This window comes from Sardina pilchardus, chromosome 2, assembly GCF_963854185.1.
Source record: "Sardina pilchardus chromosome 2, fSarPil1.1, whole genome shotgun sequence".
Lineage (NCBI taxonomy): Eukaryota > Metazoa > Chordata > Actinopteri > Clupeiformes > Clupeidae > Sardina > Sardina pilchardus.
The window spans coordinates 40,445,569-40,467,437 of record NC_084995.1 but is presented as its reverse complement, the minus strand read 5'-3'; the positions used below and the strand labels follow the sequence as shown (position 1 = coordinate 40,467,437).

The 21,869-nt window shown below is 38.1% G+C and overlaps 2 protein-coding genes and 1 long non-coding RNA gene across 5 annotated transcripts; 2 read left to right on the top strand and 1 right to left on the bottom strand.

Annotated features, from left to right (window-relative positions):
* The first annotated feature begins 1,313 nt into the window (after window positions 1-1,313).
* LOC134058311 (uncharacterized) lies at window positions 1,314-3,778 on the top strand. The gene is made up of 3 exons (XR_009934983.1): window positions 1,314-1,393; window positions 3,395-3,480; window positions 3,729-3,778. It is a non-coding gene; the product is annotated as an uncharacterized LOC134058311 (long non-coding RNA).
* A 1,981-nt stretch (window positions 3,779-5,759) lies between these two features.
* LOC134074598 (phospholipid scramblase 1-like) lies at window positions 5,760-10,967 on the bottom strand. Of its 3 annotated transcripts, none has more exons than XM_062530455.1 (9): window positions 10,851-10,967; window positions 10,307-10,373; window positions 9,224-9,324; window positions 9,056-9,110; window positions 8,375-8,580; window positions 7,883-8,059; window positions 6,688-6,819; window positions 6,261-6,296; window positions 5,760-6,134 (listed from the first exon to the last, which is right to left on the bottom strand). In XM_062530455.1, the coding sequence occupies exons 1-9, from the start codon at window positions 10,896-10,898 to the stop codon at window positions 6,096-6,098; spliced, it is 861 nt and encodes a 286-aa protein (XP_062386439.1). In that variant the 5' UTR covers window positions 10,899-10,967; the 3' UTR covers window positions 5,760-6,095. The 3 variants fall into 3 exon arrangements, with proteins under 3 accessions (XP_062386439.1, XP_062386441.1, XP_062386440.1); XM_062530457.1 differs by having other exon boundaries at window positions 6,688-6,747; XM_062530456.1 differs by having other exon boundaries at window positions 9,224-9,321.
* Window positions 10,968-14,057: 3,090 nt separating this feature from the next.
* On the top strand, window positions 14,058-21,227 carry atp6v0b (ATPase H+ transporting V0 subunit b). The gene is made up of 8 exons (XM_062530454.1): window positions 14,058-14,309; window positions 15,187-15,235; window positions 15,362-15,445; window positions 16,616-16,693; window positions 16,839-16,908; window positions 17,891-17,942; window positions 18,034-18,224; window positions 19,095-21,227. Exons 1-8 carry the CDS (start codon window positions 14,243-14,245, stop codon window positions 19,119-19,121), a joined length of 618 nt encoding a protein of 205 aa, XP_062386438.1. The 5' UTR covers window positions 14,058-14,242; the 3' UTR covers window positions 19,122-21,227.
* The last annotated feature ends 642 nt before the right edge of the window (window positions 21,228-21,869 follow it).

The following is a 21,869-nucleotide window of genomic DNA, read 5'->3' as shown; positions in this document are numbered from 1 at the left end:
TAATAAGCAACGTGTTGCTGTAAAATCTTTCATTTTAACGTAAAGAACTCAGAACTGCATAAAGCACTCCAGGGTGTCTGGTGGGGACGACACATCTGTCCTTCACATGACCGATACGCCATTGATGAATTTAAAGATGATTATTGACAAAACACACCATTTAGCATGTTTGAGCTTGATCAATTTAAAGATGATATCACAACAAGTTGCCTGATACAAAGCACACCTCAAAATTCAGCAAATTGTTGCTTTAAGTGGCACATCCAGGTTTGCTGTACTGTCTCATGCATTAAAAGAACAATAAAATAAAACTGAAAGCATACTGTTGCTGCCGTTCCATAGCCTACTGAATTAAATGCTGATGAAATAACAAAGCTGCTGTCACCTGGATTGAGGATTGTGCTTCAATGGAGCCCTCAGAAAGTATCTCAAGGCCTGCCATCATCTTGGGATCAGCTGCAGCAAGACCACTATATCTTAACTGCTGTTTTTCTATGTGAAGTTATTGCCTTTTTTATAGTGTTAGCATCTAGTTCTAACCCACATCCTTTGACCTGTATATTCGATCCAAGTGTCAAAGGGATCCTTCTCAGATGGACCTGCAGAGCAAATTCAAATTTTGCTAGCAGCTTCAGCTGGGTTCGCTCAGGCCACAATTCAGTGCTTTTGTGAATACCATATGTGGAGTGGTTATAGTAGGCCAAATGTTGGTCACATTAACCGGCAATACAATAAACCACAACTCAAACATACAGTAGTGAGAACCACAACCTTCACACAAGCGTGGGAATTAAAGGAGACTAGATGTGTTGGGCCCCAGTGGTAGCCTAAAGTTTAACATCAGATGGTCAACATTTAATCCACTATACTAATTTCACATATATTCAGTAAAGCAATTCATTTATTCTGCATTTCTGCATTTTTTCTATCAATTAAGACAATGGGTAATATTCCACCCTCTTCATATCCAGTGTTTATGGAAGCGCTTAGACATCCATTGTGACCAGATATGTTTTTAACTCATGTTCGCATATTTGTCCCATGTTACACTGTAAAAAATAGAACTTGCCTTTAGTACTGCCAAATCACTTTTCTGATTAAACTGAACTCAAATAATCAATTAGTGTAGTAAAACTCATTATAACAAGTTGTCTAAATTAATTTGGCAATTTCACTAAACAAACTTAAGAAACTAAGTTGACCCAACTTGAATAATTAAGTATCCAGTAGAAGAGAAGTTTCCCAAAGTTCACTGAACTTCTTGATCAAGTTGGCGCAAGCGCATTGTTTCCTAACGTATCCAGTCAATCAATCTGATTTTTTTCGAGAAGGCAGACATCTTTGTAAGCTGAGCAGATACTAAGTTGAGAAGACCACAACAGCATTGTCAATGGTAAGTAAGGCATTTAATTTTATACAATATCCAATTGTTATGATAGTCACAACTTTGTGTTAAATGGATGTCATGGACATGATGCGGTGTTGTTGAAATAGTAGCTAATAGGCTAGGCTAGGCTGCTAGCTAAACTTAGCAGCTAGTGGCTAAATTCCTCAACGAGTGATATCAAAGCAACTAGGGTTGCCAACTCTGAGAAAATAAAATACGGAACAAAAATACTGGTGGGGGGGGGGGGGGGGGGAGAAGAAACACTAATAGCCTCAAACTTGAGGCCCGGTTATGGCAGACTTTGGGGTCATAGGGCCCACCTACACGTACCTCCACCCCACATCAAATCATCATTATGATTATCATTGTCACAATTATTATTATACTATATTGTATGCACTTTCACTTAGCAGTCAATACTGTGCTAAAAGTGCTTAAAGTGCTAGTTTGTATATGCACATCAGAGGCCTGCTTTACTAATGTAAGATATACAGTATTTACAATAGTTCATTGCTTTTGCATGATTGCATGAGAAATACTCCTGAAAACAACAGCAATTATATGGTTGCTATTGTTTTGGGATGTTTCCTTTATGCAATCATAGCCTACACTGGTAGGCAAATGGAGAAAAAACGTTTAGCCTATGCCTTATAATGAAATTTCACTTGAATGCCTGCATGTAAAGATCCAGGAAACATAGGCCTAATAGCCTACCAACTTTTGTTTATGGTAAACGGCCCAGCATAAATAAATTATAATAGGCGTAAATAACTTATCTGGAGATCTTTAAATGAAACACTAATCTTTTGACCATGTTATATTCAAATTTGCCTAAACAATGTTCTGTTTCTATGGAAGTGGCAAGAATCCACGTTGTTAAATGTCGTTAATTAATGAAATAGCCTTCCAACAGGTTGAAGCGGAGCTTTGCCAACAACGTTATTGTGTAGTTTCAGTTTCTGTCGCGCAAACGTGCAAACGCATGCAATGAACGCTCATACCACCACTTAATTGTATGACTCTATGTTTAATCGCATCGAATTAGCAAGCATTTCCTCCTGATTGCAGAACACGTTTGTTTTCTTTTCTGTCGGGCCGTGGTTGCATGATCAATTGCGCAGCTAATTATCAGGTGAAGCACCGGACCTCACTCCATGCCTCGCAAACCAGCAAGCTCCACGTTACGTCAGGGATTTTTTAAGGCTTTTTTTGTGTGTATGTTTTTAATTGTAGTAGCCTATGTGTGCATTGAGCAGTTTCTCAAAAATACGGAACAAACAGCGTTCTGTATTAGTTCAATACGGAACAAGACTTTTAGGTGTCAAATACGGGACGATTCCGTATTATACGGAACGGTTGGCAACCCTAAAAGCAACCCAATAGTATAATTGACCGGTTAGCTATTTGTTGAAAACACGTATGTTCCTAAAATATTCACCTTTATAGAAAGACCAGAGAACTGGAAAGACCTTTATATGTTGGATGCCAGCAAGGATAGCTAGCTCACTGTGCTAAACTCCCGCCCAAAGTTTTTAGCAAATACATGCAATGCGATTTTTAATGCAACATATGTCAATTGAATGCAAACACATAAAAACGGCAACTTGTGGAAATAATGCCCCCTCCAACCCCTTAAAATGCTCGTTTGGTGTTTGGGTAGGCTATCTTAATATCCACGGAGCACGGACGGAGCCCAGTGCTTTTTTTTTTCTACTCAGACAGACGTTTTCAGCGGTTTTCAGTCGTATGGAAGCCTACAACGTCAGCTACGATAGCTCAACGTCAACGTCAGCTACGTCAGCTACGAGGCTCATTGTGAATTCAAAATCAAGTTGCATGTCTGAAAGACTGATTAGACTCAAAAGTCCCATGAATCATACTCTGTAAAGTGCATTGTGATTAAAGTGAAGCATAACGGTGACTTTGTGATGCATAATTAGGACTAAATTAAGTTATAATGGGAAATTGTGTCCAACATTGTTATTCTTTATCTCCATGTATGTGCAGGTGCAGACATCACAGCAGCAGTAGCGATGGAGGGGCTTCCTGTTTTCCTCAAGGAGGAGTGCTCCTGTCTCTTCAGGAAATGCATGGTATTTCAGCAAATTCAATTGTTTTGGGGGATGTTTTAGCCTACCTGTATCAGTCGATTTCCACTACCATGGCTAGTCTAGTATACACAGTATAGACTTACAGTATACTATGTATACTTATTTTTTGACACAGCACACTGTGCGAAGACGTCTTTTGCACTGGCATTATTTTCCTTCTCTTTACATTTTCTGTCCTGGTCTAGTTTCTATGTAAATTTAGTGATATATTTCTGTGCTTTTCCACCAAGGGCACAGATGCTGTGGAGGATTACATGGAAGACGGAAGACGACCTCACCATGAGAGCACCGGACACTATCACCAATATTGCCATCATACTCCAAGAGACTGCTGCTCTACAAGACATTAAGGATATTCCAGCTGCGTACATACATGTGTATGTGTGTGCGCGTGCGTGCGTGTGTGTGTGCGAGTGCTTGTGTGTATGGATGCGCTCTGAGTGGTATGCTCAGTGTGTGTGTTCTGACTGTCATGCTCAGTGTTTGTGGTTGTACTGGATGCCTCTGACATGATATTGCACAGACTGTTGGCTTGTAGTCAGCCTGTTAGCGCGCGCACACACACACACACACACACACACACACACACACACACACAGTTTATCTACACTTGTTTAACAGACTTGGTTGACTGGGTTTTTGGAGAAAATTAAATAAAAAAACGTTGTTTGATCAATTTGGATTGTTGACTTATTTATTTAGACTTGTTTTTGGTTAGAGTCAATATATTAGTTGGCATTAATAGATATTTCAAGTTGAACTTACTCAAAAAAGCTAGTGAAATGTGTTGACTTGTTGGAAGCATTTGATTCAACTTGAATTTTTGAGTTGATAACCTACTGTAAATTCACCTTACTTACAATACTGAGTTGGCATTACTAGATATTTCAAGTTAAAAGTACTTGATTCAACTTGAATTTTTGAGTTGCCAATCTACTGTAAGTCCACCTTACTTAGAATACTGAGTTGGAATTACTAGATATTTTAAGTTAAAAGCGCTTGATTGAACTTGAATTTTTGAGTTGCCAACCTACTGTAAGTCCACCTTACTTACAATACTAAGTTGGCATGACTAGATATTTCAAGTTGGGAGCATTAGTTGATTCAACTTGAAATTTTGAGTTATTCACTATCAAGTTGAAATTACTCAAAAAAGCTAGTGAAATGTGTTGACTTTTTTTTTTAAGTAAACTCAGAGAGTTTTTTTTTACAGTGTATGTTGTAGAGTCATCTAATGTTGGTATCCACCATGCCATCCATGATTTGAGTTGTCCAAACTACATGGCTCTGTTTTTGGCCAGCCATAGAGAGTTTGGCCAACTCAAATCATGGGCAGCATTGAAAAGTATGCATTGCAGCTACTATCATTATTATTAACAGACATGGATAAACCCTTCCCATAATAGCCTAAGACATTGTGTGATTCTGATGACCTATCTAGCATATATGTAGCATTTTTCAACTAGTAATCAAAAACATGCTCAAACGTGCTCAAAACAGCACCAAACCTCATCAGTAGCTTGCCTGGGTCCCTATAAAACCAGCACCAACAATGACTACGAACCTACCGTTTATTACAGAAGATTGTTAGAACGCTTACCAACTGTACCCCCGAGTATAAAAACGAGTATAACTTTGTTGTTTGTGGCAGTTTAGCCAAATATAAGTTAATGACAGACACAAAACGTAATGGAATAGTTTATAAACTTTGAATCATTTCAAGACAGCAGTATCTGAAGCACCAAAATGCCACATGCATGCGATCTCACACTACCGAGCTATTGAAGGGACTAATGGCTCCGGTGTTGGCTCAGAGTAGAGTGAATTAAGCACAGGAACCTTTTTGGGGGGAGATACAAAACTGTTATGCATTTCTGCATATATTGAAATGAATAACATTGTGATATATACCCTGGACACTTTGTTTTTTGATGTTTGATATACAGTAGTGTGTAATGATTATTTCATTTTGACTGCTGTGTGAATGTTCTGAAAACATTGTTTGGGAAAACTAAATTGAGGTGATTATATTCATTCATTCATTCAACCTTTATTTATTCTCGGAGAGTCATTGAGGGTAGCCCTCATTTTCAATGAAGCCGAGATTACAGAAACAATGCATGGAGGAACAAGAGATGTTCAAATAAGATAATAATAAGAAAATATACATTGCATTATAGAGGAGGAAGGGGAAAATAAAATAATAAAATTAAAAAAAAAATACATGAAATAATAATAATAAAATAATAACAACAAAAAAAATAATAATACAAATAATAATAACAATAATAATAAAGACTTTTACTTAAAGCAGGTACAAATTGGCATAGGAAGGTTTATGACCACAGACTTGAATTGACTATATGGAATTATAGTATATCCAAAACACCACGAGATTTTGTACTGTATATGTGAGTTTATTTTATCATCCTCTTAGAACTTTACAGAAGAATACATTAATCATTTTACAATTGCTATTACATCTTTACGTCTTTAACATATATTATCTTTAAAATAACATCAGAGCCTTGTCATCTTGAAATATTTTGGGTTGAGGAGGAGATCCGGTTGGTGTCAAATGAGGAAACAATCCATCATCACTTGGAACATTTCAGGACTTTTAATATTTCACAGAGCTGCAAAACAAGGAGTACATTTGTACAGCTTATAGATGATGCATTTAATATCTTGAATCTTGAATTCTGGAAAACATATCCTTTAAATTTCCCTTAAGTTTCCATCTTTCTTCTGAATATACTCACGATGCCTTCTTCTGATTTTCCAAAAAGCATGATGTCCTGCAAAGTTAAGGTTTAATGCAGTTAAAGGAATTCAACATTTATTTAAGGTCCGTATATTCATTCATTTTTCTATGTAAATTAATGTTGTAGGCTACAGTATGCTTTCTATTTCAGGACAATGGTGACTTCTGGATCACGCCAATTGTATAGATGGAACAAGGAATGTGGGATCATTCAATTATCCAATTTGTCGATTTTCGAGTAGGCCTACAGTACACATTGAGTAGAATTTTTGAAAATGAGAAAACGATTCATTATTCAGTGTTATTTGATTGTTTTTTTTTTTCAAATGGAAAAACTAAGGAACGAATCAAACACGGAACACCTTAAAGTTGCAATTTGCTTGTGTTGACAAAAAAGGTAATAATCTATAATAAATATTATTTACAATGGAAACACAGGCTCCCAGTATGACCGCCTTCAACTTGACATCCAGGTCCAGTGGCAACTGAATGTCATATTGTAGTTTACTTCCGTAAGTGGATATGTCTCCTATGATGGTTCCATCCAGTGATGAAACCTGTTGGAAAACAAAACTGAACATTTCGATGGTTCTTCGTCTGAAATATTAGACTCCTGGACAGTTTTAGAACTGCTTAATGTACTGAACATGCATTTTCAAAGCCTTGTTTTGAATTCAACTATTACTCACACAAAATGCTAAATGCCTCAAATCATCTGCAAAATGAAACACTACATTAAACAATTCAAAAGCAAGCACATTGTGAACATTTTCATCAGACTATTTTTGGATGCATACACACACTGTTGCTCTAAACACACTTATGGGCTTCTATTTCCATACAAGAGTCAAAGTACTGTAATTAAATATACACAACATGTAAGCAATAGCTTGAAACCACAGATAGGCACATTCTTCCAAATAATTTGCTGTTGTGATTTCATTCAGACTACTGTCATGCTGCCATATCACACCACTCACTCCCTATGATCACCAATGTGCTGCACGAGTGGAGGGAAAGTTCCACAAGCAGATTGTGCAGCACATCTATTGTCCGCTGTAGGCTGTTAGCATTGCTTTCATGTCACAATCAAATAAAGATTTTTGGTCTACTGGTGCCATAGTTTTGAGTCCTTTGTCTAAATGGCGTATAGCCTATAGCCTACTGCTAGCACTGGTGTTCACGGATAGTCAAATAATTGGTTAACCATTTGAGATATACTATTCATTTATTCTAAAACTCACAGAGTCATGGACGTTCTGCTACCATACGTTACCTAACTATGTCACCGTTAATCAAGTTATATCGCAATAATATCACCACTCTTGGATTTTTAGTTACACTGGAGTGAGGATATTACAGTACTGCATCAAAGTGCTCCCAAGTATATTTCGCCACACATTATACTGTAGTTATCCTTCTTACTCGCTTAGAAAAGCGCCATGTTTTATTTTGTCTCACCACACTTGGTCGTGTAACTACTCGTGTAACTGTAGCCTATTTTAATAGGGAAAATGTGTAGCATAGTTTAATAAGGTGGAGTGTTCCTTTAACTTGACTTGATTTGAACTAGGCCTAAATATCATAATTTCTGTATGTAGACCATATGCCCTGGATTACCTGGAAATGGATCCTGCTGCCACAACATTTCATACTCATACATGTCTCTCCAGCCATCTTTAGGACGGTCTCTCTCCTCTCGTTTTGAATGGACAGTTGGGAAGAGATTTTGAACAGACAACAGCTGCTCCATACGGCATATCCTATCGGACTACCTGGACCACTATGGACCATCAGCTACAACGTAAAGAACAAATACAGAACAAATGGAAATACATTAACTGGTCAATCACAGATGTTTCTGGCAAGCTGAACTGATGGGAATATTCATTGTACAACACAAACAAATCACCTAATTGAAAGTGCGGCCCAATATAGAACATACTGTAGCTCAGGCAGAGCTAAACAATCAATCAACCATGTCACTTAGAGAGCACAAAAGGGCTGGTGGTGTGATTTGATATTAGTCATTGAGCTCAAATGTCAACAACCATTTGCTATAATTGTGGAGTATCCTTGAAATAACGGCAAATAATAAAGCCACTCCCATACCTCAACTGACCCAAAGTTACAGGCACTTAGTCTTCTCAGAGTGATGGCCTCACAGCCAGTGATGTCTGTGAAACGCAGAGTGAAGGAACGTTCCAAGCCACAGCACTGCTGTTGACAGCAGTCTTCATATTCTCTCACACTGAACATCTTCCGTCCAGTATGATCCCTCACCACATATGAATAGATAATGGGGCCACCAACACATTCTAGGAAGTAAAACACCATTGAATACAGTATGTCGAGCAATACAGTCTTCGATTATATGGGCTTTTTTCATTGTGTGATTTTTGTGCAGTTGTGTGCTGTATCAACAATTGAAAAGTGTGTCTCCTATAAACCTGTCTCAGGGCAAGGTATGAGAAGGTATGGCCACAAGCAGAGAAGTGATAATTATATGTACTAAATTAAGAGAACTTAACAGAGAAAGTAGAGTCAGTAGTGGTGTTGGCTTTGGGAACTCAGAGTATCAGTATAATGGGGTGTAGTGAATACAGAAAACAAAAGGCAAAACGGTGCAGGAGAGACGGAGCAGCGGCGGTAGACCACCCGGTCACAACTGAAACACTTTTTAAAGGCCCAGATCAGGAAGTGATTAGCGCGATTCCAAACACCTGCACCCGGCTCGGGGACAGATGCAACACAGAGACCGGAGGAGGAGCCAGGCAAGGCTGTGACACCTACTTGTATAGCAGTCGCATTCGGACTGTTCCTCTTTATGAACCGACAGATGAGTAAACTGTGAAAATATATACAAGTCATAGCATATCTTAAAAGAAACAGACAATAAAAAATGGTACTGATGGTGAGTTGTTGTGGATGCTTTTAGAACTGTATTAAAGATGAACTTACCTGATTAAGTGACAGCAGTCCAGGTGGACAATGAGACACTCTTTTAGAGGCATCCATCAACACAGTGCCTTCATTTGAAGCTTGAAGGGTCTGTACAGCTTCTTAACATACATGGGGGGGGGGGGGGGGGGGTAATATTGTGGAAATAACAGAGGATTTTATGTCAACCAATATATGTACAGTATCTATAGCTATTCCTATAGTATCATCATCTGTCAGCACGGGCACAGAGGGTGCCAGGTTGGCAGTGTTATCTCCTGGTGGAAATGTGCTCTCCTCTTGCCCCGGCATCATCACATCATCACCACATCCCAAGGAAAATCCGAAAAACTTAACGACCTTGAATTAAGTACATGTCACCCAAACATCAGGTATAGTTGAGTAATTTCTCTTCAAACTATTTGATCTTCCGTTCACTCTCTTCCATTCATATAGCTAAATTTGGTGGAAAATGCCAGCTTCAGAAAGTACATGTATTTGTTCTACTTGTACACTTAACACAAGTGATCTCGTCAAATCAAATATTACAATATGTCTATAGTTATCAGATAATAACTCTGAAGATATTTTTTGCCATAATTCCATTGGAGGTCAAAGGAGGTTCAATGTCAATTACATACTTGAACGTAATATCATATGTATATATTTTGCTCAAAATCTAATTGATAAATTATGTGATATGGTATTTGAAACAGGTCTGAAAAAAACATATTTTCCTGAATTCTATTGCTTAGAAGAGCAGAAGAAATGCTACAAATTATTCTTTCAAAAACTATTCAGATGTGCAACAACACATAGGTATGAGTTAACACTGCTATTTGGTTTTAACCAAATCTTTTATCAATCAACTTCACCTATCCTGTTGTGCAATACCGTTCATGCTCTAACATATTCGTCAAAGAGATACATGTATGCTTCTCAAACTCGGACCCAGAAGAGCCTTCATTTGAAACTCAAGAGGGGAGTATGACTTGGGCTGTGTGACTTCCCATTATGGGAGACAGTCAGTCATTAGAATGCTGTTTATTTACAGTACATCTCTTCTTGATATTATGTCAATTACAAAATGGGATGTAAACATACCCTCTTCCACTGCTTCTGGGCCATTGTTATCATTGTCATCTTGGCTGTGAACATCAAGTGGGGCCATCTGCAAATGCATCACAGGATCAAAAGAGTATATATTCAAGTTTTGAAGTACAGTATGTACGTCCACCTAACAATATGCATGTTTGGTCTAAAGATAGTAACATCTCCCTTCAAGGAAAGCGAAATGTTGCAAACACCACCCAGAACCTTATTGTCCTAAACTCATAAAAATGCTAAATGGTGTCTTTTGTCAATATGGCATTGCAATGAGCAATGTTGTGCTGTGAAAGGTTTTCTTTCATTTATACGGTGTGTTCCAGAACACAGAGCTAAAGCATGCCAGGGTGGCTGGTGGTTCACTAAACTTGCAAAAAGTAGTTGGAAAGTGTTGTCTTAATTTGACTGAGTTTGATACAGTGCACCCTAAAAATAAGCAAATAGTTCCCTTTAAATGGCACATCCAGGTTTTCTGTACTACGCCTCTGTACAAAAAAGTTGAAACCATACTGAATTAAATGATGATGAAAGTTGCAGTCACCTGGATTAACGGTCCTGCTGCGATGGAAAGTGACTCATTTTTTTCCATTATCTCAGGATCTTCAGCTATTGTTTCAGGTGCAGGAAGACCACTAAAATAAATTGAACTTCTTATGTGAACTGGCTGCCTTTTTATATATGTAGTGTTGGCATCTAGTTCCAAAACCACATCCTTTGACCTGGATAGGTTTGATAGGGGTTTGCCAACATGGGGCAGAGCCTGATAGAAGGCACGCGGGTGGCACAGGCCACCCCTGAATCTAGTCGGCTACCTCACCAGACATGAGAGTTGAGCTTCCCAGAATGAAACATCTTCAAAGTTGTTTTGTTAGTCAAAACAAGCATTTTACATAGATTTGATGTTGATGCTGATGTTGATGCCAAATATGTAGGCTATATTCATGGGTACTGCAATGCTGGTGCTTTGTCACTGGGCTAAATAACAAATGTCTACCATCGTAATGAGATTGTTCTATCCATGCACATACCTACAGTATATATGAATAGAAAACTTACTGTGGAATTGAATGTGGAAAGGTCAAGGCTACTGCTTTATTTTTGCATTGCATCTACCAGGTGCTTCAGATGATCTACAAAAACGTTTAAATTCTTCTTTACAGTACGTAAAATGAAAACTTTGGTTATTATAATAATGTATGATTCAGTATTTGAATTCAAGGCTATATACTATGTAATGTTTTACTTTACATTGTATTTAAGACTGAACTGAATGATATGTATGTGCCACCTCTCTCTTAGTCTGTGCCCCTTAGTCTTGCCACCCCGTTAGAATCTCCACTGACTGCAACAGAACACTTTGCTGTTCTCACTTGTGTTAGATAAGGACACCTTGAATATTTTCTGACTCTTGGTACACCATAAGATTCCTTAGCAGTTTATAGCATATTCCATTATAAGATCACATTTTAATCAGCCAGCCAACTGACCCTGGCCAGCCAAACAGCCATTAGACCTACATTTCATGAGAACTTATCTTATATATTAAAAATACCAATCTAAAAATTCCAATCAGATAAGCCAACAGTGTGTGGAGACATTGGTTCTCAAACTGTGCCATTCATGTTCTCATCTGCTGACAGCACTCCTTGTTCCCTTCATCCTTTCTTATTTTGCCAACTGGCAAAACAGTTACTTAACTGAAATATAAAAGCATACACATGCATGTAAAAAAAGAGAGGAAACTAATAACCGACTTTTACAGAAAATGAAAGGAAAAGAGAAAAAAAAGAACACTCAACAGCAACAATATTTTACACAACAAAGCAAGAGATCCATTGGAATCCAGAGATATTCGACCGAGAGAAGTCTCACATTTTTGGATGGTGGATTTCTTGGCTTTATTTAGTCCGGATGCATAATATTCCAAGTTAACACTGTTATCCGAAATGTTCTAAATGGTAAACGAGGATTGATCCATAACTGAAAATCAGCTTTCTTATGCAGTGAATCCATCATTTACATAATTTTTGATGTCATAGTTTTTCAACAACTAAAATCAGGTTGCTGAAGTGGTTGTTTAATGTTCAAGAGCACCTGACCCCATGTTGCAGCTGAATTTGTGATGGACTGCAAGAACACAGTGGTGCAATTTAAGTTATTCAATTGCCAGGAGTGTTGCCCATGCATGTCCATGATTTAGCCTATTTTTATTTAATTGTGTGTGTGTGTGATATTGTTATTATTATTATGACATTTATTAACATTATATTATTATTTGTTATAGCCAAATGATTTCACATTGATGACGGCTTAGACCGAAAAACTTTGTGTTAGCGGACAATAAATAAATAAATAAATAAATAAATATAATAGAATTTTGAGAAAAAGCTTGGGAGAGCGGATTTTCATCTTGAATCTGATAGTCTGTCTAAACTTGCACCCTTTGTTTACTGTAGTGTCAGTTTCAGTAGATCTGTGCTATTTGTTTAGCTACCACAGCATGCATGGCCATATCCTGTGGGCCTATTGTGCTCATTTGCACTTTTTGGGCTGGGGTGGGTGGTTAGAGAGGTGAGGTTGACCCCATTTTAGAGTGATGAGTGGACACCACAAAACACAAACTTCAAAACAATGTAGCCTATATTGAACTTACTGATGATAGGCCTACACTATAAGGAGGTGACGTCAGTGTATAATGTGCAGGCACATAGCCTACTTACAGTTTATTGTACAAAATTGTTAAAGACATGGTGTGTGAGAACTTTTAGGAATATGTTGCCATACACTAACCGGAAGGATTTGTTTCTTGTTGATGACACGTGATGTTTTGCCCTTTTCTGTACAGTCAGTCTGCCATCCACTTGGAGTTGGGCCTGCTTACTCTCCAGATCCTCATCACCCAGATCAGCCTGGCTGGTTCAATGAAATTGCTTTTAGATTGAGAACGTATTAGGATCCAGACCTTGTATGAATTACTGTCATATGTGATGGTTCGTAGACTACATCTGTCATTAAGCATGTCTTGCTTGCTTAGCCCTGCCTTGAGTATCTTGACAGTGCAGGATTGTAGCCTGGCCCTTGGGCCATATTGTGTAGGCCTAGGCTACATCTTTACCTCATGTACAGTATTTACACTGTGCACACACAGCTGGAAAACACTGCACTGTCTGCAACTATGCTTTTATAATGTGTAGAACCAGCATTTTAAAATATTCTTCGATTGTGTAATATGAGATGTGAAACAATTCAACTAAATCAACATGTGTGGCACAAACTAGAAAATAAGACAATGATTTTCTCCAGAATTCGGGGTGCACCTGCCCCTACCCAGTAAAACAGCGACCTCATGTGGCAACATATTTTTAAATAAATTAGTAGACTTAGCCTTCTAGCCTTTTATAACGCACGCGTACCCCTTTTTCAATCATCATTTCATCGTAGGCACACTTTTCTTCACATTTTTAATTGGAATGGAATGGTATAAAAAGAAAAAGACCCACACCTGCATATTGAGCCATTGAAATGTGACAGTGTGCTATGTTTGTGGAAAAAAATGTATAAAATGTCTGAATCAAGCATATTTTCTTAGTATAGGCTCACTCATTGGCATCCAATTTACATTCCAAGACACAACACGACGCATAGTGCTCCGCTCCAAAACCTTTGGTGTAAAATCTGCAACGAGGAAGTAGAATTACGTCTTGTTTGACAGTCACATGCACAAGTAAGTACATCACATGATCAGCTGATGACTTCCCCTCTCTCTTGATGGGTACAGGATCATCCTTCGCTCTTCCCATTCACAAGACTGAAGGATCGATATCCTTCTACCCTTTATTCATTAGCTAGTATTTGTAGAATAATTAGATTGTACATACGATTTTCTGTCTCTCATATTAGACATCGAAAGTGGCGCTTTTATTGGACTGCATTATGAACGGACACGCTATTCTCTACACCGGGGTCACTTTGGCCTTCTGGAGTACAATTCTCATCGTAGGTAAGTAACGTTTGTCATTAGCAGTCAGACGTATTCTTACTAAACACATTTCCTGATGAAAATGGTAAGTAGCTCAATGTAATCTTGTAGACCAAAAGGCACCTACATTGCAGCTGTTTTATCGTGAGAGCGTTAGCTAACCAGTTGGGGGGGTGTTAGGTATGAAGCCACCTTGCTAACCTGTACACAGTTAGCTTAGTACATTAGCTAGCCAGCTAATGAGGTAGCTAGAATTGTCTCGCAGCCTTAGTGTAACGCTAAATTAACATCCTGTTATTTCAGGTGATGTTATACAATTCTTCATTATGCATTCAGAGTGATATTCATTGATTCAGCTCTTAGCTTGCGAAAATGTTCGTGTCTGGCCAGGCTTGAAGCTAACACGTCAACCATCAAAATTATGGTTAGCTGCTACGGTTTGCAGATTTGTGATCAGCGTAATATCTTAAATATGTACGAATGACTCCAGTCAACATATAGATTATTTACCAACGTAAGAGCTTGACATGAATTGTGTTTTTGTTTTGTGTCTATCGATGTAACTGGTCATTGCTAACTGTTTTGTATAATGCTATCAGATGAGGTCGAGCTGTATTATCGCAAAACAAATTGTGGAACGCAGATTTGGCATATGGATGACCACTTACTCCAACTACATACGAACAGTTAGCTAGTCTGTTTATTAAAATGTTCCGCTAGACCGTACGTTCCCATGGTCCGGTGAACTTCCACACACACACTCAACAAAGCGCTGTCATTTTCTTGTCACATTTTTGCTACTTGTGGAAGGCGCACCGCGCCAACCAGAAAAACGTTCTGCTCCATTATTCCTGGTCAGCTTTGTAAACGCGTATGCTTTTTTTTTTTCCCCCTTTAGGAATATGCTACACAATATTTGACCTGGGATTTCGATTTGATGTTGCATGGTAAGTTTTTGGTAGCTTGTGTGTAATTCTAAAATGTGAAAATCTAAATTGTGTTAGTACATCTCATGCTCAGTGCAGTTTCTCATAGAACCAAAATATTTACCCCTCATTTGTGTTTCTTTGTAGGTTTTTGACGGAAACCTCTCCGTTTATGTGGGCAAGCCTTGGGATTGGTCTGGCCATATCTCTCTCTGTCGTTGGGGCAGCCTGGTAAGAATATCCCACTTCCCTTTTCTAAAATATTTTTTAGGGAACTTGTAAGTTCCTGGTGAACCTGGGATGTGGAAATAATGAAAAATCCCAGGTCTCTCTTTTTATATTCATTTTGATTTTGACAATGTCTCAGACACTGCTACGGCTTCCCTGATAGCAAGATCAGATATGCAGATATTTGACCACTGGTGGCATGCCAGTGACATGCTACTTCTGTTCCTGTGTTGGACCACCATCACTTTTGATTTAACTTGAATATTAAGAAAATACATGCAAATGTTTTTAAAATGACAGAGGTAGTATAATGGAATCACAAGTGGCAACATATTGGGGTATTTGTCGGCAACCCGCAAGAGGACCACCGATGAGCAAAGGTTGCCAGATCTGCCCCCACTGGGCAGACAGTGGTCCGCCAGCCTCTTGCTATCCGGGTTGCCATGGCTTGCACTGTCAATGGCCCTCAAGTGTAGATATTTTTACTAAGATATATTCAATTGTACAATTCATATCCTAAACAAACCCATCCGCCAATCTGATTTACCAGTAACTTTCATGTGTCCCTGAGGGGGCGCTTATCAAGTGAGTGAGCGTAATCCAGTCCAATTATTTTTATGTTTCCAAGAGGCACTTACTGTAGACTAAGCTAGAACTCTATATAAATTACAGCTTTTTTCCCCATTTTTGTCTTCTTGTGATATTATGCACAGATATCACAAGGTGTTTTAGATTAATCTTTTGCAATGTTTTGAGTATTGCAGAACCACTGTATTGTGACTTTATCGTTTTTAAATGCAAAGTGTCATGACCGTATCGAATCCTGAGTTACTCACTGACTCCCAGCCCATGACAATGAGTAATCAACTGCATTCGTTCTTAGGTGACCTGACACAGTAGTGTGATGCATTGGGCTGTACGTTTTTGCCTAGCCCTTGTATTCACCTTTCACCCTTTGAGGAACACAAAGACCACTCTAAATAGTAATATTTTGAAAATTTGACTGCAAAACCTTGGCATGCGTCTGTACACACATGTATAATTTTGTAGGCCACCGCCAGTCATATCTGTTGTTGATTACTGTCTATTGTTGATGACTCGGCAGAGTATGTCATGACATGCCAGCTGGGCATGAAGATGATATGTGTGACTTAATTATACATGTTCTTGCAGGGGCATTTACATCACTGGATCCAGCATCATTGGTGGAGGTGTTAAAGCCCCCAGAATAAAAACCAAGAATCTTGTCAGGTATCAGTCTATTTAGTTTTTTTGATGTCACATCTCAACCCCTTTAACTCTACTATTTCTTGGCTTTTTTATTGTTTAAGATCTATTGGTAAGTTTTATGTCAATGTTGAAACTTGTGAATAACTTTTAAAATAATTTTCCACAGCATCATTTTCTGTGAAGCTGTTGCCATTTATGGAATTATTATGGCTATTGTCATTAGCAACATGGCAGAGGTGAGTTTTGTGAAGAGATCTGTTCCTAAAGCAACTTGCAAAGTTTCTTATTCAGTTTCAAACTCCATAGTGCTTGGAGTTGGAGTTTTTTGCCTTTTCTTGTGTCTTAAAAACTCTGTAACGTTGGCTGTTTCCCTAATACATACGAATGTAAACGGCTCATTAACGAATACGGGTTTTACAATGTGTTTTTAAAATCTTTAATGGACAGAATGCATTTTTAAGTTGGAAGAGTGGGGTTAAACATTTACAGGGGTTTTAATAAATGTTTAGACTGTATTTGCAATTTCTCCACCCCCACAAATGTCAGGTGGCACAACCAAAAGTTTCTAAAAACAAACACACCCTGTTTTTTTTTTAATGGTGAAAGCAATCAAAATCAAGGGCTTCACTGTCTTATTGACATCTAGATTAGACAGGTCACCAAGAAGTACAATAATGGGGCATAAGATTATTTTGTAGTTGATATTGGTTTTAAAAGTAACTTATTACTTTATTGTTTACTTTATTTATTCACATTTTGATACTTTATTGAAAAGTGAATAAATATTCCACCAAATAACCTGCCACCTGACAATGTCACATCATTGCCCCAAACTTCACAGTTAATGACTTGGAAATGAAATGGAAAACTATGAAACAATGTTTCAATGTTCAGTTTTGATGGAAGACGTTATGAAGTTGAGTAATTCGGGTTTCTTAGCAAAAAATTCAATCAGACCATGTGTTCAAATGATCAAAGTCAGAGCTTGTAATTGATGATTTTTTTACGTGCCAGGAATGTAGTATAATCTTATGTCCCAACAAATGATTGAGTACAGGTAGCCATTATGCTAGAAAATGTGCTACAGTATATAATAAAATGCTTACTGACTTACATAATTACTTACAACTTGTCAACAATTTAGTCTCATTTGATGAAAAACAATAAGGTGATGTCCATGTATATCTAGAGCTGTTGCTACATTCTTCTCTTTTGCAGAACTTCAGTGGCGACACACCAGAGACCATTGGAGCAAGGAACTACCAAGCAGGTAGAGAAATGTACCTGGTTGGAGAAAAGAAGCAGCTTTTGAAAAGAAATGTGCGGCCTTGATTATGATAACACTGTGTATTTTTAAACAGGTTACTCAATGTTCGGTGCTGGTCTTACTGTCGGCTTCTCAAACCTCTTCTGTGGCATCTGTGTTGGCATCGTTGGAAGCGGCGCTGCCTTGGCCGATGCCCAGAACGGCAGTCTCTTTGTCAAAATCCTCATTGTGGAAATCTTCGGCAGTGCCATCGGTCTTTTTGGAGTCATTGTGGCCATCTTGCAGGTACTTTCTAGGGAGAAGATGGTTTTGGTCTTTATCATGATTGACATGATTTATCATGATTTTATGACTGAAATGTAGCAGTTGCATTTGAGCTTGAATTCAAAAGTTATTGGCGTCTTATTATGCGGCCCCTCTGAATGCTGCAGAAAGTTCAGTTGAATTGAAAGGCCAGCCTAACATTCAAGGTCTGATATTTAAGCAATATGGCTTGAGTAAGAGTGAGGATGGCAAGGATAACCAAACCACGGCTAATATACATAACCACAAACCACAAAAAATATATATCTCTTGGGGCAGATGAGGAATGAACAGAAATCAAAATGAATGCTAGATAATCCATGGGTGTATCCTTTACCAACCCCACCTCATCTCACTCATGCCATATCGCTTAAATAATGGTTGGTGCAAAAAGTTTGACTGCTGCCACTGGCCATGGGTTTTGGCAGTTGGATTTTGTCACAAATAGCCTCTTGTGACAAAACTTGTAACAGAGTTACAATCGGAAATACTTAGCTACAAAGCACCTGAAATTCATTTAGTTGGAAACGAAGAAACGGAAACAAAATCATTAAAATAAATTCTGTGGAATAGCTCTTAAAAGAAAGTAATGGTATAATAAGTGGGTTAATATATAGTCTACCAATCAGTGTAGGGATGCAAGACCTAGTAGATATATTCTCTTTTAGCGACCAGCAGACTTATGTATTACCGCCTACTTGTTGTATTTGTGAAATGCATGGAATTCCAGGCCAAATGCATGGAACAGGCCAAATTGGAAACTTATTGTGTTAAGAGGAAGACATGCGGAGCATGATTAACAGTTTCATGTGACTTATTTTCCATTCACATCACCTTTTTGTTTTTCTGCAGACATCGAAAGTAAAAATGGGAGACTAGACACAACGTGATTGGGATGTCCCAAGGAAGACAGAAGCTGCAGAGGTGCAAAAGATGGAATGTGTAAATACATAGTACATTATTTAAATGTTATTTTTCTTCTCTTTGTGATTTATTTTTGTTTGTACATTTTTAACCATCATTTGCTGAAGAGTGACATGTTTGCGTCTGATTGTCTTGAAAGAGTGTAAAATCTGTGGGTAATCTACTGGTCCTAGGGACAGAATCCATTTCCAAATCTGAACCAATGAATTAATTGACTGCAAATAAATAACCATCCTCTATATGTGAGATAAAAATGGACCCAAGGCAAGATATTAAAGGGGTAAAAATTCCTATATATTTTTAATGTGAGGACTACTTGAAATAAACACACAGTCTGCATGATCTTTCATTTGAAAGTTAAATGGAATGTCTTATGATAACTTGCTCTTTAAGTCTATTCGGGTAAGAATATATATATATATGATGGTACATATGTGAAATTTTCATGTTCATTGTTTAATTTACTGTATGTGGTGTTCTGTACTATATATGAAAGTGAGAGATGCAACAAAGTAGTGATCCCGTTGGATGGTGTAAAATACAGTATTCAGTTGTTCCATTGTATGCATAAATGTGATGACAAAGCAAATACTGTTCTAAGTCAGTAACCCAACTGCAGTTGTTTCCGGCTCCCTGAGCAACTTCCCATCTTTCTTATATTATGTAGTGTGCTCATCTGTGCTTGGTAGTAGTTGAAGAAGACACCAGTGTTTCAGACACATTTGATTTCAAATGATCTGCTTTGAAAGTGGCTTTTTCTCTGGAAGGTTTGCATTGTTAAGGTCAGTCAGTCTTTGGTGTCTGTGCTGGCCTCACACGGGCCCACACAAGTGGCACTCTTCAGTTACTGGTTGGTTGAAAAAAAAAAAAAAAAACCTAGAAGATATTGTGATCTATTGTGTGAGTCTGGGTGTGTATATTGTGTGCTTGTGTGTGTGTGTGGGTGTACATATATATAGTAAATATATACTGTATATACACACAAAGGGCACATATTTATTTCGGAAGCATGGCAGTGTCCACCATTCCAACCCCCCCATTTCCCCAGTGCGTGCTCTGGGCACACGATCACCTTAATATTCTCAAATCCTAATGGTCACAGAACCATATCTCAGGTCAGCCTGTATTGTTTGGTTGTTGAGATCAAATTGGTTCTGCAGCGAGGTCACATACACTGCCCTGCCCTGCCCTCCCCTCCCCTCCCCTCCCCTGTCTGCCATCTCTGTTCTTTTAGCACTAGCAGAGTTTGGCTCCTGGTCCTAACCGCGTCGAGGATGTTCTGCTGTGATTTCGCAACACTTAAGAATCATCTGTCCCAAACTCTTGCAGACAGCAGAGTAGGCTCAAACAGTCGACCAGTTTGCCTTCTATTTCATTTTGTATTTTCCGTCTTGATTTGTTTTGTTAGTTTCTGATGTGATGACTGACTTCTTTTTTTTTGGCACTGTTGCCATAAAAGATGTTGAAAGACAGAAAAGAGACATTTGCTCTCCTTGCGGATACGTACCAATGATGTCTTTGTCCTCTCTAATGTACATGTTGGGAAGAAGCACTGGTATGGTTTTTTTGTTCTCTAATCATGTTAGCCCGCACAAATAGAATGATTTGTTTACCATTTTCAAACTAGACCCTAAAAATGACACTTTCTACCATATGTATGTGCTTGTCTGTTTTTTTTAAATTTATTTTTGAGACATTCCATTCCTGTTCTACATAGTAAAATTGACGTTGCTCAACATGCTCATGGAAACCTTTAAAACCCAAGCAGGAGCTTTCACAAATCTTCTGAAGTAGGGGATGGTGGTTATGGCTGTAGGCAATCTCCCCTCTTTTGTGATTATCCTAATGGTGTGAAGGATCTCCAATACCATCTTTGGTGATCTTAGCTGAAGTAGATCATAATGCTCTCCAGGAACAGAAGATAGGCCTCACACTTTTTTTTTCTTTCAAATGTGGCTGTTTGCTCTGTGGATGTGGTGAACCCATTGTTTTGATGTGTAAAATTGAATCCTCTTGGTTCCCTAATTGTCCTTGAACAAAATAAAAACTGTTAAAAATTGAGATCCTTATATGTCATTTTCTATAATGGTGTGTAGTGATGAGAGCCTTTGATATTCATGCCTTATTATCAGCCAATTGTAGGCAGTTGCTGCTTGTGCATAATCTTTTCTCTTTTGAAAGGACTGCAACCAATATATCACTACTACCATATTGCTGCAGTAACGTGAGTAACGTCAGTAACACTGAGATGTGTCTAATAGGAATCCAGTTTATTCAGTATAAAGCCACGGGATAATATTAGCATACCATTGCATTTTACCAATAGGCTACTGCGGTCTGAGAAAATAAAGTGAATGAAAATATATATTTTATTATTTGTACTCAGTATGATCATGGTCAGAAAGTGACTTCTTGACAAAGGCTAGGAGTATAACCTGACATGTACCAGTGTGACTATTGTGCATCAGTGTACACTCATTTTTTGGAATGGCATACACTTTGTTTTTCAATTTTGTCATGTACTTTTGACCATGTGATTTGATGCAATAGTGTCATCACTGTCCTTAAGTGTTCCAGAAACAGTTGCCAGCAATCAGTTGGCACATTTAAATATGCAAAAAAATGCCTTCTCCCTCTTCTACAGCTTTGAAATGGCAATCTTCCCCTTTGTAAGGCCCGGGTTATTTATTATTATTATTATTA